The sequence below is a fragment of the Nestor notabilis genome, unplaced genomic scaffold, assembly GCF_000696875.1.
Source record: "Nestor notabilis isolate BGI_N333 unplaced genomic scaffold, ASM69687v1 scaffold6039, whole genome shotgun sequence".
Classification (NCBI taxonomy): Eukaryota; Metazoa; Chordata; class Aves; order Psittaciformes; family Psittacidae; genus Nestor; species Nestor notabilis.
In genome coordinates this window covers 87,458-104,391 of record NW_009942422.1, presented here as the reverse complement: position 1 = coordinate 104,391, position 16,934 = coordinate 87,458, and the positions used below count along the sequence as shown (strand labels likewise).

At 37.0% G+C, this 16,934-nt stretch overlaps 1 protein-coding gene across 1 annotated transcript in view; it reads left to right on the top strand.

Moving 5' to 3' along the window:
- Positions 1-16,934, top strand: part of LRRC2 (leucine rich repeat containing 2) — a 53,412-nt gene that overhangs the window by 5,125 nt on the left and 31,353 nt on the right. Inside the window, exons 2-3 of the mRNA XM_010021405.1 lie at positions 5,361-5,571; positions 14,250-14,406. Coding sequence (XP_010019707.1) covers positions 5,361-5,571; positions 14,250-14,406 — 368 coding nt within the window. The remainder of the gene's footprint in view (positions 1-5,360; positions 5,572-14,249; positions 14,407-16,934) is intronic.

Below are 16,934 nucleotides of genomic sequence, written 5' to 3'. Positions count from 1 at the left end.
ATTTCTTGTAGGCCTCATTTAGCTATTGGAAACTGCTTTAAGGTCTCTGCAGAGCCTTCTTTTCTCCAGCCTGAACAATCCCAACTCTCTCAGCTTGTCCTTATAGGAGAGGTGCTTCACAAGATAGGTGTTGCATGCCCTCTGACCATCTTCATGGCCCTCCTCTGGACTTGCTTGAGCACGTCCACATCTCTCTTGTGCTAGGGGCCCCAGAGCTGAATGCAGCATTCCAGATGGAGTCTCACTAGAGCAGAGTAAAGGAGGAGACACTTCTCTCAATACAGCCAAGAACACGATTGGCTTTCTGGGCTGCAAGCACACACTGCTGGCTCATGTTGAGCTTGTAAACCAGCACCCCCAAATCCTTCTCATCAGGGATGCTCTGAATCCACTCTCTGCCCAATCTGCAGTTTTGCTTGGGATTGCCCTGGCCCATGTGAATGACCTGAATAATGTATTGTCCTGAAAGCTTACTGAAAAACAGCAATGTATTGGGAAATGTCTTGCCAGAATTAACCTTTCTTCTATACTGTTTACAGTCTGCATTGGTGAGAGGTGTGTTTTTGTGTTACAGATATAAAGGTATGTACCATAAATTTTGACAAACATTAGCAGCATGAAATCAACCTTTTAAAAATCAGTTGGTTTATTTGCATGATTGAAGTAAAATACTGGAACCTGAGATCTCACCTGGCTCGTATGCTCAGGTTTGGGTTCTTTTTCTGTTCATACTCCCCCATAATTAGCTTTGACTTTCTGAATATTGAAAATGGTAGTTGTTTCTTTAATCTGACTACAACTGATCAATCTCTAGAGGAAGACTAAAATATTTTATTGATTACTAGTAATAAAAAGACATAAACTCCAGGAGGGCTGTGATTTTGTAACCAACTCATTTGTTAGTCATATGTGAAAATGTGTTCCTGGAATATCAGGAGCCTTTAAAGTGCTAAGACCAGAAATCTAATTTCTCTGAAAGTATATTAACACATTTAAAGGCTGCTTTTATTTGTGTGGATGTTTTTTTCTTTTTTTAATGTTTGTCACATTATATTAGGTGCTTTTTGTATCTTTACTGAAAATTCATGCAATAGCCTCTAGATATGACAAATGTGGTGGCAATTCTATTTTATTTGAAGGTTATCACTATAGGAGGACTTAAAATGGTGTTTATTTTCATAAAGATATTTAAAAGTACCTTCACCTCAATTTTTTGACAATGACAGAACTGAATAGATCTCTTTGGTTTGATCTCAACTGCAACCTGCAAATTAAAGCTTTGCAATCTTTGCTTAATGATAACATATTGGCTTGATCTAATCTGCACCTTCAGGTCAGGAAGGTTCATATTGATTCATTTAGTTAGTGTGCACCCCGAGGTTACAAGTGAGTGCTGTAGATTGTTAGGACCCCTGCCCTTGGGATATACCATATTTTCATTCTGAGATGCACTGTATAAAATTATACATTTTTGTTGCTTGATTATTAATTCACTTTTCATCTGTTCAAGATGTGCTTTACATAGTACTTAGCCTCATGACCATAAGCTTTCTTTTAAAGCTAAACAGAGCATGTTGCTATCATCTAATGTATGAGTAAAGATGAAATTTTACACGAGTCTTCCAAATCATTGCAGGATATCCATGTTGAATTCCTAAACAGTTTTAATTTTTAACACCTGTCTTTCTTCTGAGGTTATTATTTCACTGACTGATTTGGTTAACTGAAGTTTTTGTTATGTGCATTTTATTTTATTTGGCTAAAAATTTGTCATGACCTCCTGAGATTTATGTTTTGTATGTGTTATCAATGAAGTATCAGAGGGCAGTTTATTATTTCATTTTTAATGTAACTCCCTTCTTGCTAATTTCTATATCTCTTGTGAGAGACTAACAATTTAGATCTGAGCCCTCTACTCTTGTGTTCCCGGGGTCTACCTGGTAGAGCACAAAGGTGTAGCAGAACAGTTCAGTGCCTTACTTTTTATCAAGAGCTAGACTTTTTGACCTCTTCTTTCTGTTTTTAAGATTCTGACATCCTTAGAATTTATACTGTGAGGAACGAGTCAGTCATCTTGCGTGCGTTAGTAAAAAGCAATGAATACAAGAAAAGCATCTTGGGGCAAAGCTTTTTTAGTGCATTGAATTACGCACTGAGGTAAAATCTTTATTGCTTTAGTAGAAAAAGCAAAGAATTCCATGGAAATGAGAGGGCAGTAATGTAGAATTAAGCTTCACAGAGGTACAGAAAGGCTGTATGTGAAGGACTGGAGGAGGATGTGAGAAACAACAGTACATCAGTGGTAAGTAAAGATAGGATTATTTTCAAGATTAAAAAAAAACAATACCAGAATTTTGGTCTTTTTCAGCTCCTGACGTTTAACAGTTCATGTCTTTTTGTTTTCTTCCTTGAGGAGTCAATGAACTTTCCCCACACCCTCCCTGCCCACTTCACCTCCCACTCACCTCACACAGGAATACAGAGCTTTTATAGGTAATTAACAATGCTCACTGGTAGACGAGTTTTGGTAAAAGATGAGTAGGTGGTCTGGGCCTGAATATTCTTCTTACAGTATATGAAAGTCATATTTGATCTAGCTTTTCCTAGTGATCTATTACTCTTGCATTGTCTGCTCTCTGTTGTGCTAGTGGTCTCTGGATTTCAAATGACAAATTCAATAGGCAAGATCAACACTAAAAAATGAATTGGTTCATGTGTCAAAGCATCTGAAAGAGGTGTTTAAACTTTAATGTCTGCTTATATGAAAAATTCTGTCATCTGAGTGCTTCCAGACTGTAGCTGGCAGGGATATCCTTTAGTAAGGCTGCCTCATGCAATCAAGTACTTGTGTGTCTCTCACCCTGTAACCAGAAGTATCAGATGCAGCATGTTGTGAAGGATCACAAAATGGCTGAAAGAGCTGAGTCTTCTCTAATCTGTTTTCTTTGGTTTTGTTCTATCAAGTTGCTTCAGAAAAAAAATTTGAGATGTTGTGGGTTGGTGATAGACTCTGCTGTGATAGTAGCTTCCATCCCCCTCTGAGGACTCCCTAAGCTGAATGTGTTGCTGGAAATGTTGTCTGCCTGTCCAGCCTTTTTCTTCCTAACTAACTCATTAAAATATCACAGCTTGCTGTGGTATAAATCAGTCCACAATTAGACACTGAGAGGAACTGGGCGATTTACTTCAAATATGTATTTTTTTTAAAAAATTCTCAAGCCTCCTCTATTGACAGTAAATATCAGAAAGTCCTTCAGGTGTCTACTTGTAAAGAGCATACTGATGCCTGTAATGAAAAATGAAGCCAAGGATGAGCAACTTTTCTGCAGCTCTCAATAACTTCTTTGACTATTCTTTCATCGCTTCTTTCATACCTTCATAAGTAATTGCTCTCACTGTCTCACTGAGATGCTTTCTGCTTCTGATGTGTTAGAAATCATTTTCCTATTAATTTGTATACCTGCAGTAAGTAACTTCACTTGTTTTGTTCTGATTTTATATTTAATTTTTATACTGTTTTCTCATGTTTTCATTTGAAAATAAATGCCTTTTTTTTCTTTTTCCTCCTAATGTTTTGGAAATCAGGGGAGAAAGAGATCCTTAGAGTGTCTTCATTAGTATGTGCTTACTCTGAGGATGAACTATCTTTATGCAGTCTGTCAGCACTTTATCCAGTGAGCTGCATTTTTATACAACTTCACTGTTCTATGTAGCTCAATTTCACTGTTCTATGTAGCTCATCTTCTGAAATATCTGTAGATGTTTTTCTTTATTTTCTCTCTGTAAAGATGTTGCATGGGAATACATAGCAGCTATTATTACAGAAGGGTCTTTCTGTAGTTCTCTGATGACCCACGTATAGTGTGCTTCTCCTTGTGACTGAATCAGGTCCTCTTGTGGTCTCTCAGGATAGCTGCTCTGACAAATACTCATATGTAGTTTCCAAAAGCGTGTATTGTCTGCCAATATGCTATGTGTATGTTAATAGATGAAGCCTCCTGCTGTTGCTGTACTTTCTTCTTCCAAGCCTCTCTAACATACTTTAAGGTTTCAGTAAGTGCCGTTATTTGTGCTGGGCAGTTTACACCTCTCTCCTTAATACCTTTCCCATTTAGTCATGCAGTTTTGATCCTGAAAGATATCTTTTGATAACATTGAGTCAAATATGACTTTTAAACTATGCAATCATATTCCCATAAATATACTCTGCTTTGCAGTTTTTATCTCATTTCTTGCTGTGGGTGTCCAAAAATTGCTTGTTTTCACCAAGTCTAGAAGATGCTTCTTGTATCTCAGTTTGTAACTGATTTCTTGTGAGTTAACAGCAGACATTCTGTTTCATGTGCTATTTTTTTTTTAACATTTTAGCATTTTAGAGAAAGTCCCATGTTTAGCTGGGCATATGTGTACAGATTTTGTTATTCCTTAACTTGAAGTTTGAAATCTGGCATGAGATTTTTTTTGTAACACATGACATTTTCCACTTTTTCTAGGGGCCACATTATCCTGAATTTTGTCCCCTTCTTCACCTGTCAGTTTTCTTCAAGTCTTTAGCTTAAAATTTCTAGGTGGAGATCAAATAAATGAATCTTATATACCACAAGAATCTAGTATTCAAAGCGTGAGACCAAATTTATGAGACAAGAGGCTCTACAGAGTCTTATTTTGGTATAAGGAAGGCATGCTTCAGTTAATCAGCCTGTTCCTTAATTGACTAAGCTGAAATAAATCTTTCCTAAATTAAAGCATGTGCTTTTGGCAATGCTTAATTATATCAAACTGAATTTGCACCTGAAGTTATATACATAAAAGTTTGCCTTAGAGGTGAGCCTAAAGTTGCACTGAAATTGAATATAAAATTAGTTGGCATGTCATAATTTTGAGCTCTACCTTCACCCTCTAGGATGATATTGGAAGATAACGTGTAAAAAATAAAAATAGATCATTACAATTGAACAAGAAAGGTCAGGGAAAAGGGATTATTTCTAACTTCTTACCCATTTTTGTTTATACATATAACTTGTTCAGTGAGAACGTATTTCCTACCCTATTGAAATAAATGACATCATTTATGTTATTTTCTGTGACAGTGTACTCCACTTTTCTGTCATTCGCTGGGAGTCACTGTGTTATAGTCAGTAAATGAAACCCTGTTCATCTGAAATCTATATTAAATCTGGAAATCTAAAAATGACTCTAGGAATGTCTTTTATTTTTTGTTATTTTTTTTTTAAATGGTGAATACATTAGGTTCATAATTATATTTTGTTAAATACTTGCGCAAACAAAGATCGAACGTTAAGACTTATTTGCCATACTGGTTCAGCTGATATGCATAACCCTTTCTGGCCATATTTCAGGATAAAACAGGAATGGAATTTCATATTAGAGTGCCGGAAGAAAGGCATTCCTCAATCAAAATACCTCAAGAATGGCTTTGCAGACACCGATAAGAAGATTCTGGACACTTATGGAAAGACTCCTCAGCTGCAGAAGAAACGTGCGTTGCCAGATGAAGCAAATAAGGAAAGAAACAAGTTCATTTTTCACCTTTCTGGAGAACAGTGGACGGTAAATATAATGAAAAAATGTATTTCTATTGTTAAAGAATTTGGGTAGTTTAAGACTATAATTTTAACCTCCCAAACCCTTTTTTCCTGCCAATGCAAATGGAATGGATGTTTTTTCCTCAGTATTCAAAGTGACAAAAGCATTTCCTATCTTACCCTGACTTAGTGGTTTAATTTTCAAATATGCTAATTTTAAATTCTCTCCTGATACTTGCAGTTTAGCCCTCTCAAAAATTTTGGTGTAAGCAATCATATTGCGGTAAGGTATGTTTCTCTGAAATTCCCCAATGGGTGGAAAGAGATGAAAACATTCTCCAGCCTTGTTGGCTCGTTAATATCTAGTCTACTACTCAGAGATCTGTCTTCTTGCTCTAATGGTGTGGTGACATTTTTCTCAAGATCTGTTCAAATCAAAACTAATATTAGCATCAATCCACAGCTGTCTTGCTGAAAAAAGCACTTTTTATCTTCAGTTGTGTTTGACATGAAATAACAGTTTGGAAGTAAGCTCTAAATTAAAGTTTTTATGACATTCAGAGAAAGTTGGATTAGAGTTGATCTGAAGTTTTCTAGAGTTATTAAAGCTTTGACTGAAATGCATTTTGAATATACACTACTTAATGAGAAAGTGAAATTAGAATTTTTATTTTTGTGTAGCTTATGATTTTTAAATACATGTTTTAGATTTTAATTACAAAAAATAATATTTAAAAGTAAATCAATAAAATAGCTAAATTTTACTAAAAAAAATATTTTGATTGACCTGAAATGTAAATTTGTCCCAGATTTGAACTTGAATATAAAGGTGTTTTTCAGCTTTCACTTTTTCTAGCTTTAGCTCTTTTCTGAATAAACATAAAATAGATGAAATTTCTGGAAAATAGAAAACCTTGATTCTCATCCAGCTCTATCAAGGAGACCATTTCTTCTACTGATGCCAATCATTTATTTGGTAGGGTTGGTTGCTGCAGAACCATCACTTTAGCTTGTTGTCCAGTTCTAGCATGGTTAAAATGAACTTCTTGTCTCAACAACATACTGAGACATAGTTCAGGTATCTGCAAACAAAGATAAAATCAAAGCTGATTTATTTAGAGAAGACATATGCTCCTTCAAAATAAGAGAACATTGCCAATCTCTAGCAGCTGAAAATTATTTAAATAATATGAAAATCCACAAAGTTCTGAAAGAAATTATTGCAGATTTTTTTTAAAAAATATAAGTTATACAAATCATACCACTTTGTCATTTTTACTCCCAGCTTCTGCTTCTGAACTGAAGACAGAATCAGACATGACATTAATTTCCCCTATCACTCTCGCAAAACTGCACTTAGGCAAATGTGCAAACTGTACAACAAAAGCTGCACAGGCTGGCAGTTTGCATGTGAAAAGATCTGTGGATAGGTGACAGTTTTCCCAGAGAAGCTTGGATGTTATGTAGCTGGGAGCTGTGGCATCATTTGTGGTATAGTTCTTATAATGTCTTTTGTGCACAAAAACATCTATGAGTTCAAAGTTTGGACGATTAGGCATTCAACCACTAGAAGAAGTCAGAGGTGGGATTGTCTGTGCAATTTTACAGGCACATAACCAGCTTGGTTTGCTGCTGGCTGCCTCCTTACTGCTGGCAGCAGCACACAGCCCAGCCCTGTGAAGTGTCCATTTGGGAACTAGCTGCAGAATCCTCTCTTCCACTTGCTTTCAGCTGATAAGTATTTCTGTTATGTTTCCCCTTTCCTCTCATCACTGAAGCAGTAATATATCCTCCAGACAGTTGATAGCTAAATCTGAGTAGGTTGATGGTATGACTGACTTACTTACAAATTTAATTTTGAGAACTGGGCTTTCTTCTGGGCTGTACCAGTTCTCTTTCTGGATCCCGTGAAGTTAAGTCTCACAGAAGAGTAATCCCCAGCACAGGTGGCTTTACCACATCCTTTCCATAGGTCTCAGTTTAAGAGCTCTCACTGGAAACTTCAGCAGCATATGAACTGAGTCCACAAATCAACTTCTATTAACTAACGGTGTTACTTGCAATGTTTCAATCAATTAAAATGGTAGCTTGTGTTGGGCACTAGTTACTATCCAGGCTGTCTAGATGTTAAAAATGTAGACATGTTATAAAGATGCTAGTGTTTCATGCTCCATATCCATATGGCGTAAGAGTGACTCTGGCTCACTGGTTCTGCCTTGCTGAGTATGAGGTTAAAAATTAGTTTTGTAAACCACTCCGTTATATACTGGGATAGCCTGGACAATTATTTTGAAAATTACCTAGTTAGTGCTCCTTTGAAAATCATCTTGAGTCTCCTTCAGAGAACCTTTGTAAGGCAGAATATTGGAGCAGATCACACATTCTGAATTCCTAATAGAATTCCTTCCTTTAGCAGCTCTGTGCCACTTTTTTCCCACCTCTGAAATGTCACTGAAATGATAATGTATTTTCATTAGGTGGAGACCCACTGTTCCTTGTACTTGTAAAGTAATTATTCTAACATATCTGAGGAAAGATAAAGCTCATACAATGAATATTATGTTAGACAAATAGGCACAGAGTACTAGCTAAAGAGATAAGGGTTTGATTTTACAGTATATGAATCCTGAGGAATTGTATTTTGTTTATGCAGATCCATAATTCATTGTGGATCATTAATTCTTACTAGTTATCATTCAATTTTAGGCTAATTTTTTGAGACATGCACTTTGAGCCTCTGGACATCTCAAGTCACAACTGTTTTGTAACAGTATGGTCACACTAAACTTAATAGAAATCTTCTGGACCACAGTGCTCTGATTATCAAGCATAAGTATCAAGCATTTTTATACCTGAAGAACATATAATCAGTGAGCCCCTCTGAATCTGAAAATCCTCCTGTAACTTGGGTACTGGTTTGGCCATGCTTGTTCAGGGTGGTTAGCTTCTGACTGTGGACAGCGGTTGATAACTGCAGTCATGAGATTTACCTTTGTCTGTAAGAGCTTCACCTGGAACAGGCTGCATGACAACATCCTTAAAGTTCAGTGGTCCATGCCTCCTCTTCCGCATACCAATCACATATTTATGACTCAAGACATGGATCTGATGGGTGGATACAGAATTTGCTGCATGGCCGTACACAGAGAGTTGTGGTCAATGGTTCAGTGTTCACATGGAGACCAGTAATGAGTGGTGTCCCCCAGGAACTGGTGTTGGAACTGATCCTATTCAACATCTTTGTCAGCGACATGGATAGTGGGATTGAGTGCACCCTCAGGAATTTTTCTGACAACACCAAGCTGTGTAGTGCGGTCCACAGGCTGGAGGGAAGGAATGCCATCCAGAGGGACCTTGACACACTTGAGAGGTGGTCAATGACAACCTCATAAAGTTCAATAACACTGAGTGCAAGGTCCTGTCCCTGGGTTTGGGCAATCTCAGGCACAGCTACAGGTTGGGTGGAGACTGGATTGAGAGTAGCCCTGTGGAGAGAGACTTGGGGGAGTCGGTCAATGAGAAACTGAACATGAACCGGCTTCAGTGTGAGCTTGCAGCCCAGAAAGCCAACCCTGTACTGGGCTTCATTAAAAGGAGCATGACCAGCAGTTAAAGGGAGATGAATCTCCCTCTCTACTCACCTTTTGTGAGATCCCGCCTGGAGTACTGTGTACAGTCCTGGTGTTCCCAACTGTCCTACTATTGCTACCACCAATAAGAATAATAATGATAAGGGAAATAAATAAAAGGGAAGAGATTACAATTGCTCACCACCCACCGACCGATACCCAGCCCGACCCGAGCAGCAATCTAGCCCTTCTGGGTAACTCCCTTCAGTTTATATACTGGGCATGACGTGCTGTGGTATGGAATACCCCTTTGGCTAGTTTGAGTCAGGCGTCCTGTCTCTGCTTCCTCCCAGCTTCCCCTCCTCCCTGGCAGAGCATGAGACTGAGAAAGTCCTTGGTGGTAGTAAACATTACTTAGCAACAACTAAAAACATTGGTGTTATCAGTGTTGTTCCCAACCAGCAGGTCAAAGGAGGTGATCCTGCCCCTCTACTCTGCTCTTGTGAGACCTCACTTGGAGTATTGTGTACAGTTCTGGTGTCCTCAGCATGAAAGGGACATGGAGCTGTTGGAGCAAGTCCAGAGGAGGCTCACGAGGATGATAAGGGGGCTGGAACACCTCCTGTATGAAGACAGGCTGAGAAAGTTGGGGCTGTTCAGCCTGGAGAAGAGAAGCTGCATGGAGACCTCATAGCAGCCTTCCAGTATCTGAAGGTGGCCTACAAGGATGTTGGAGAAGGATTCTATCAGGAACGGTGGTGATAGGAAAAGGAGAAATGGTTTTAAACTCAAACAGCTTAGATATAAGGAAGAAATTCCTTACTGTGAGGATTGTGAGGATAGTTGGGCACTGGAATGGGTTGGCAAAGGATATTGTGAATGCTCCATCCCTGACAGTGTTCCCAAGGCCAGGTTGGATGGAGTCTTGGGCAACATGATCTAGTGGAAAGTGTCCCTGCCTATGGCAGAGGGGTTGGAACTAGATGATCTTAAGGTTCTATGGTTCTAAGTGTCTACATCCCTGTGTGGTGCATTTTTCTCCACTGCAAATAGTAATGAATTAATATTTATATTTAGGAAAGAAAAGGTCTTATAAAAACAAATGGGCTAGTCTCTCTCATAATCTGATGTTGTGAATGAAATCAGACTAGTTTTTCTCTTTATAAAAAATGGACAGAATTCTATTGTATTACCCCAGCAGTGAGTATATGCCAAACCGCTGGTACTTGACAGCACAAGAATAGTGCCTTGTGCCACAAGTTTTTTGACGATTCTAAGGTATATTTCAGAAAAACTTTATATTTATCTGTCAGTTTTCCAAACTCATCATGAAAAGGAGCTGTATAAGGACTTTGGACTCTTGCACTGTGTGTTTGAATCAGTTGCCTAGAGAGAATGATGGAAAGTTGATGAAATACTTAAATGAGATGTAAACACGTATCTATTGAATTAAATTATTTCTTCAGAGAAATAGCTTTACTATTAGAGAAGAATGAAAACTGTGGGAAAATAATGCCATGAATATTCACTGGAATTTTTCAATGGATCCACTTTAACTCTGTTTTCCGCCTCTGATTGTTTACTTTCTGATTCTAACTAATGAATATTTAATCTTTAGTGGATAAGTGAATTTGAAATGATTTTCAGAAAATATTAAGGAAAAATAAATTTTTGAATTTGTGATATCAATATTGGAAAAGGAAAGGTGATGATGTTCACTCTGATAGAGAGCAGGACTGTTCTTGGCTGTGCTGCTTTACTAAGGAAAGGGTCTGGATGTACACCTACTTTAAACAACTTTAATGTCAAATGTGCATAAGTAAGTGAATGAAAAATAGAAAAATTTTTTTACTGGTACACCATTACTTTCTTACATATCATTTCTTCACAGAAAAAGGCAGCAAATAAATTACTAAATTTGCATTTATTCTCCCAGATGTATCATCTAACATAATGTGTATATTCACAAAGAACAGAGAATTTGCATTTATTATTCTCTTGTCACTGTTAGTGACAGCAAGGTATTTATTTGACACAAAGAGTCAAGTAAAATTGCTACATTGAATGGACAGAGAAAATGTCTCTTCTGCTTATTTAATATCCAGAGATTTCTTTCCCCCAGAAGAATAAAATTCCTGATCTAGTCACGTAACACAGGTGGTCCTGATACGTACCAGTTTTGGATCCTGATCTAGTCTTGTAACACAGGTGGTCCTGATACGTACTTGTTTTGGAAGTAGCTCCAAACTTTCTCAAAAGTGAGGGAGATCTGGCTTCAGTGTTTTGGTTTGGCCTATGGCAGACAAGACCACAGAGCTGGAAAAGAAACAGAATTGAAAATTGTCAGAGCTTTGATGGCAGTTTTAGTTCAGGCTCGTGTCTGGCAGGTAAATTCTGTCCTAATTAGGAACAGTATAATCAACAGTGGTAGTAGGTTTGCTATTTACTTCCTTTTATTTTCTCTCCCCAAAATCAAAGGGGTTAGAGGTATTGTTTTGCTGCTAAAGGAAAAACACTGGCTATCCTCCAAGTGTCAGTCTTCATGGAACAATTTATCAGCAGGCTGCCAGCTTTAGTGTGGCAGCAGCAGATTACCAAAGAACATAAGGGAATCAGAGAGTAAAGCTAATATAAAGCTTGTGCAAATTTTAGTTCCCATCCCTATCTGGTTTGTAAATTAAGTAAAATATCACATTAATTTAAGTTTCAGCAACAAAAAATAAAATGTATTATAAGATGGAGAATGCTAAAACCTACCACATTACAGTGAAGTATTTGTAAACTTACGTTTGCAAATTGTAAATATTTTTATAAGCTATAAAGAAATAATCTCAAGAAAGTATAGTAAGTCAGAGCAATCAGTAGAACAGAACCTCCTTCCATTCTTCTGAAGTCATATATGAGTTTGTTTCAGTTGCTGCACAAGAATATCTTGGTGCTGTAAACTATTCTTAAGACAGAAATAAAGATTTAAAAGTTTTGGGTTTTTTTTTGTTTTTGTTTTTTTATTAATAATAAAGAACTTCTAAGCTATTTTGGCTCCATTTTTCTAAAATTGTGAAGGAGTTTGATCTTAATCTGAGAGAGTACTTCATGTACTGCATTGTTTTCAATATATCAAGCAGAAATTTGTGGGATATCCCCTCCAGTCTGGGAAAACAGCAAAGCTCTTAGCTTCACCAGGTGAAGCACTCCCCTTCACTCCCTGCTGTATCTGCCAGTAAGGAGCTGGAAATGGTCTGTTGTGACAAGGGGCAACCAACCAGCAGGTCAGTAGAAAGACAAAGACAGACCTGGACTGTGGAGAAATAGAGCAGCAAATGGTGTCTGTTACCCAGACATCTTTTCTTCCTACAGTATGACTATTCTTCATCTGCTTTCTCTGTGAATCAGGGTTCTTCCCTACAGTGGCAACTATGATACTGCAGCTAAATGCTATCCCCTATGTGCTGCATTCTTAATTCTGTACATGTGAGAAAGACAAGGCTAATTGAATTTGCAATTGGTATTTATTCTTTTATTTTTTTACAAAAAATTTTGGGTCACTGAAGATGGAGGAGTGAAAACCCATTTCAGAAAGTTGGAGAGATTTCCCATTACCAGCCCCGAGGCATTTTATTTTTTAAATGTAATAAACTGACAAATACAGAAGATGGATCACAATGCAATATGCATCTAGTGATAAAATGAAGCAAGAAATTAAATAATCCATATCAAATATGGACAGGCAGGTAGCAAGGTAGAACTATGTATACAGGCTAAGTGTCTGCATGTGGAAATCGAAACAGACCTGATATTAGAGGCAACATCAACCAACTGGATGTTTTAATTTAGCTAAGAATTAAGTACCAATATTCCTAGTTCAGAAGTTCAGAATTAATAAAAAACCAAAATGCATAACTCTTGATAATGTCTTGGGCAATCTATGAAATATCTAAGTTAAAAAAAAGTGGGCAAAGTTCTTTGTATAAAACCCAGTAATTCCTACTGTGTTGTATTCTTTATACACAGGAGAAAATTTGGAAATTATAAAGGAACTAAAGGCTGAAACTCTTACATCTCTTTTTATGGAGTTCAATTAGTGATAACATCTCGCCCAGTTTATTTGTTCCGGATGTTTCCGATGTACAGTGATTTAAAAACCAGGACAAACTGGTTAATTATGTGCTGCTTTAGAAAAAGCAGTTTAATCGATCTGACCTGTGACTTTATAGATTGATTTTTGTCTGTTTCATGTTCAAGGAATTTGATAACATAATTCAAAGAAAGATGTGTACATCTGAACTGAATACCAATTAACTAAAGCAATTTTCTAAGAATTAAAGGCTTTAAAACTTTTAGTTTCAGTGACTATTATATATTGGAGATTTTGGACAACTACTCAGAAACAATTTTTTTCCCCTGTGTATTTGGCACAATACTAGAAATCTTAAAGAAACAAATTCTGCATGACTAAAGCAAGAATTAATTGCAATTGTGGACTGATTTAAAAATTTATTATTTTATTCTTCCTAAAGAAATTTAGTAAGAAATTTTCAAACATTTCTGGAATAACTTTAGAAGTTAAGTCATTTATTTGAAAAAAAGACTTTGAAAAGGTGTTATGTGTGTATCCTATCTGAAATGTTTCTGTTCCTTGGACTGTGTTCCACACTGGCAAAAAAATTTTGAAACATTGGCAGGTATTAAGAACATAGTCACACTTTTTTTTTATGGCACGACCTATTTAAATATTCTTTATACATCCATTCTTCTGTTCTGTGTTGCATTTTACTACATCTTGTTGGGTAAATTAAAACACTAAAATGTGTTCTGAAAAAAAGTCCTCCAGCTGGAAAAAGAGATAATATGGGAGATACCAAACAGATTGAGTACTTCAGATAGGTTTCAGTTTTACAGCAAAAAGATTGCATTAGGAGCTAAAAAATGAACGTGTGGTGACAGACAGCTGCAATGCTCTTCAAAAGCAAACTGCTCCTATGAGAGTTTGGCAAACTGCTGTTCTACACCATGATAATTAAAGCAAAATGTTCCACATTTGGCTGTGGAATTTTTGCCCCCTGTATTTAGAAATACGGTAGAACAAAGTTCTAATTTGGTGGTTTTTATTTATCTGTTCTTACTTAACTTACAGGAATTTCCAGATTCTCTGAAAGAACAGATCTACCTGAAAGAATGGCATGTGTACAACACAATGATAGAAACCATTCCAGCCTACATTGCATTATTTCAAGATCTGAGAGTACTGGAGCTGTCAAAAAATCGAATCAACCATCTCCCAGTGGAAATTGGTAAGTTGGCTCAAGATATTCAGCTAGTTATACTTAAGCCATTTACCTACATTACAGGAAAATGAGTTTATGTGGATATTCTTTCTCATTCACTGATAATTGTCTTCTCTTTTGTTTCCAGTGAACAGTCCCCTCTAAGTTTCTACAGCTCTCTGGCTGTAATCATACTTCTCAAATTGTAGGCAATACCATGTGTGTAGTATGGCTCAAACATGGCGAAAAAATTGCACATTTTTGTTATCTGACTATAAGGCAGTTATTGCTCATGTACAAGTAGATGGAGAGTTCTTCCTGAGAGCAGGAGGTGTTTTATGTTCTTTACAAATTAAGAAAAATAGAAGTATTACAGAATTGTAAGCCTCAAACAAGTTGAATTGAAACATAGGATTGTGGTAAAAGGGAATTTATAATGAGTTCAGTAAAAAGTGTTGCTGTAACTGGTGGTACCTTTAAGAACTGAAAAGCTGGGTCCACTATGAGGCCCCTGTAGTTGAGCCCATGCACCCAGGTATACTAATAACTCAGCCTTTGTTTTTAAATGCAGTAATCCTAAGCTTATGTACAGTAACAGCTGACAACTTGAAGAGATTAAGACTAAAACTTCCACCTCCATAGTTATGATAGGGTTAACTAAGAAAGAGAGAGAGCATCCAGAAACACAAAAGTCAGTGCAAGACTTTACTACTCTTTTCTACTCTTTTTCTACTCTGTCAGTAAAGTAACATTTATGCTTTTGATTTATTTACTAACATTATATTTTACACAGAAAATTTCCCCCTGACATCAAGTTATATATTTTATAGGTTCAATCTGGCAGCTAAATACACTAACAAATCACAAACAAGACACAAGCAGGAGATAATGGATATAAAATAAACACTAACTGTTTTGGCAGCACTTTGATCATAGAGCTCAGATGGGTCAGTGAGTTTAACAGACAAACACCTTCTGTGTTTGTGGTGTGTAAGAAGGGGAAAGGACCTAGTTCTTTTCCAGAGGCTACCCTAAACTATTAAAAGTAAGATTTTAGGGGGCTGCTGCTTAACAATCAGGGGAGGTAAAGGCTCAGAAAGTTTTTTCTTTCTTCTTGTAATATTGTGCACCCTTAATGAAAATGATCCCCAAGAAAAAGTGATTATGAAGTGGGCTTCCAGAATAAAGGAACAAAACCAGATCATTCTAGCATAATGAATTCTCTGTAGAGACTGATGTAGAGGCCCAGCTTGCTCAGCCTCTCTTCATATGGGAGGTGCTCTAGCCCCCTTATCATCCTCATGGCCTCCTCTGGACTTGCTCCAACAGCTTCATGTCCTTCTTACGTTCAGGCCACCAGACCTGCACACAGTGCTCCAAGTGAGGTCTCACAAGAGCAGAGCAGAGGCTCAGGATCACCTCCTTTGATCTGCTGCTCATGCTCCTTTTGATGCAGCCCAGGATACGGTTGGCTTTCTGGGCTGCAAGCGCACACTGAAGCCGGCTCATGTTAAGCTTTTCATCAACCAACACCTCCAAGTCCTTCTGCGCGGCTGCTCTGAATCTCTTCTCTGTCTAACCTGTATCTGAATTCTTGTTCAGAAATTTCTTTTATGAGATACTGCATAACCAAATTAAAAAATTTGGTTAGCTGTAGATGCTATTTATATAATATTTCTACATCACAGCTGTAATTCTAGCCTATTCAAAGACACAGATTCACTGATGTAGTTCAGAAAGAAATAATACAAAAAAGTGCCTCCAAGACTGTTACAACTGAATGGTACAACACTTTTTTTGACAAAATTGCCTAATGATTTTCAGTCTTAGTGAGTATCCTGTGTTGATAGTCTGACCTCCTATTAGTAATGAAATGGACCTGAAGTTGTCGTTGTGGCATAAATTACACAGAAATTTTATCTCAATTTGTATATGCTTTCTTTGTTAACAAGTGATGTGGTATGCTTGCAAATGGCTATGATTTTACTTCATGTACTATTTATACATGCAGTATATATACATACAATATGTATTGGAAAAAATTTTAATAGACATTATTATGAAAGGTCTTGGATATGTTGAAGTTTTAGGATGCTGCTTCAAAATAAAACTTTTCATACTTTAGTCATCTAGCTGCTAAATTATCACAGGGAAAAGAATTGATGCGGGTTTGGTTTGGGAGCTCTATCTAAACAAGAAGTAGGGACTGGGTGTTAAATCAGAGGTAAGGGTTCTGGAAAGGTTAAGTGCTAAGTTATTCATCATTTTGTGTTCTGTTTACAAAACAGCAGCAAATAGGTAAATATCACAGCTAAAATGTACTTCAGAGTAAATGACAGATGGTTGAAGTTGGCAGTAACATGCATGCTGTTGAGTCTTTAATCTTCAGGCAGAATTGAAGCCAAGTTTACATCAACAAATCATCCAGCAGAAGCTAAACTGGTGGGCCATGTTTAGATTACTTTTGATTCTCACAAGAGGGCTTTAAAAGTGTGAGAGAACAGAGGATGATAAAAATATTTTTGGTGGAAAAAAGTATTGCTACAGCAGCAGTC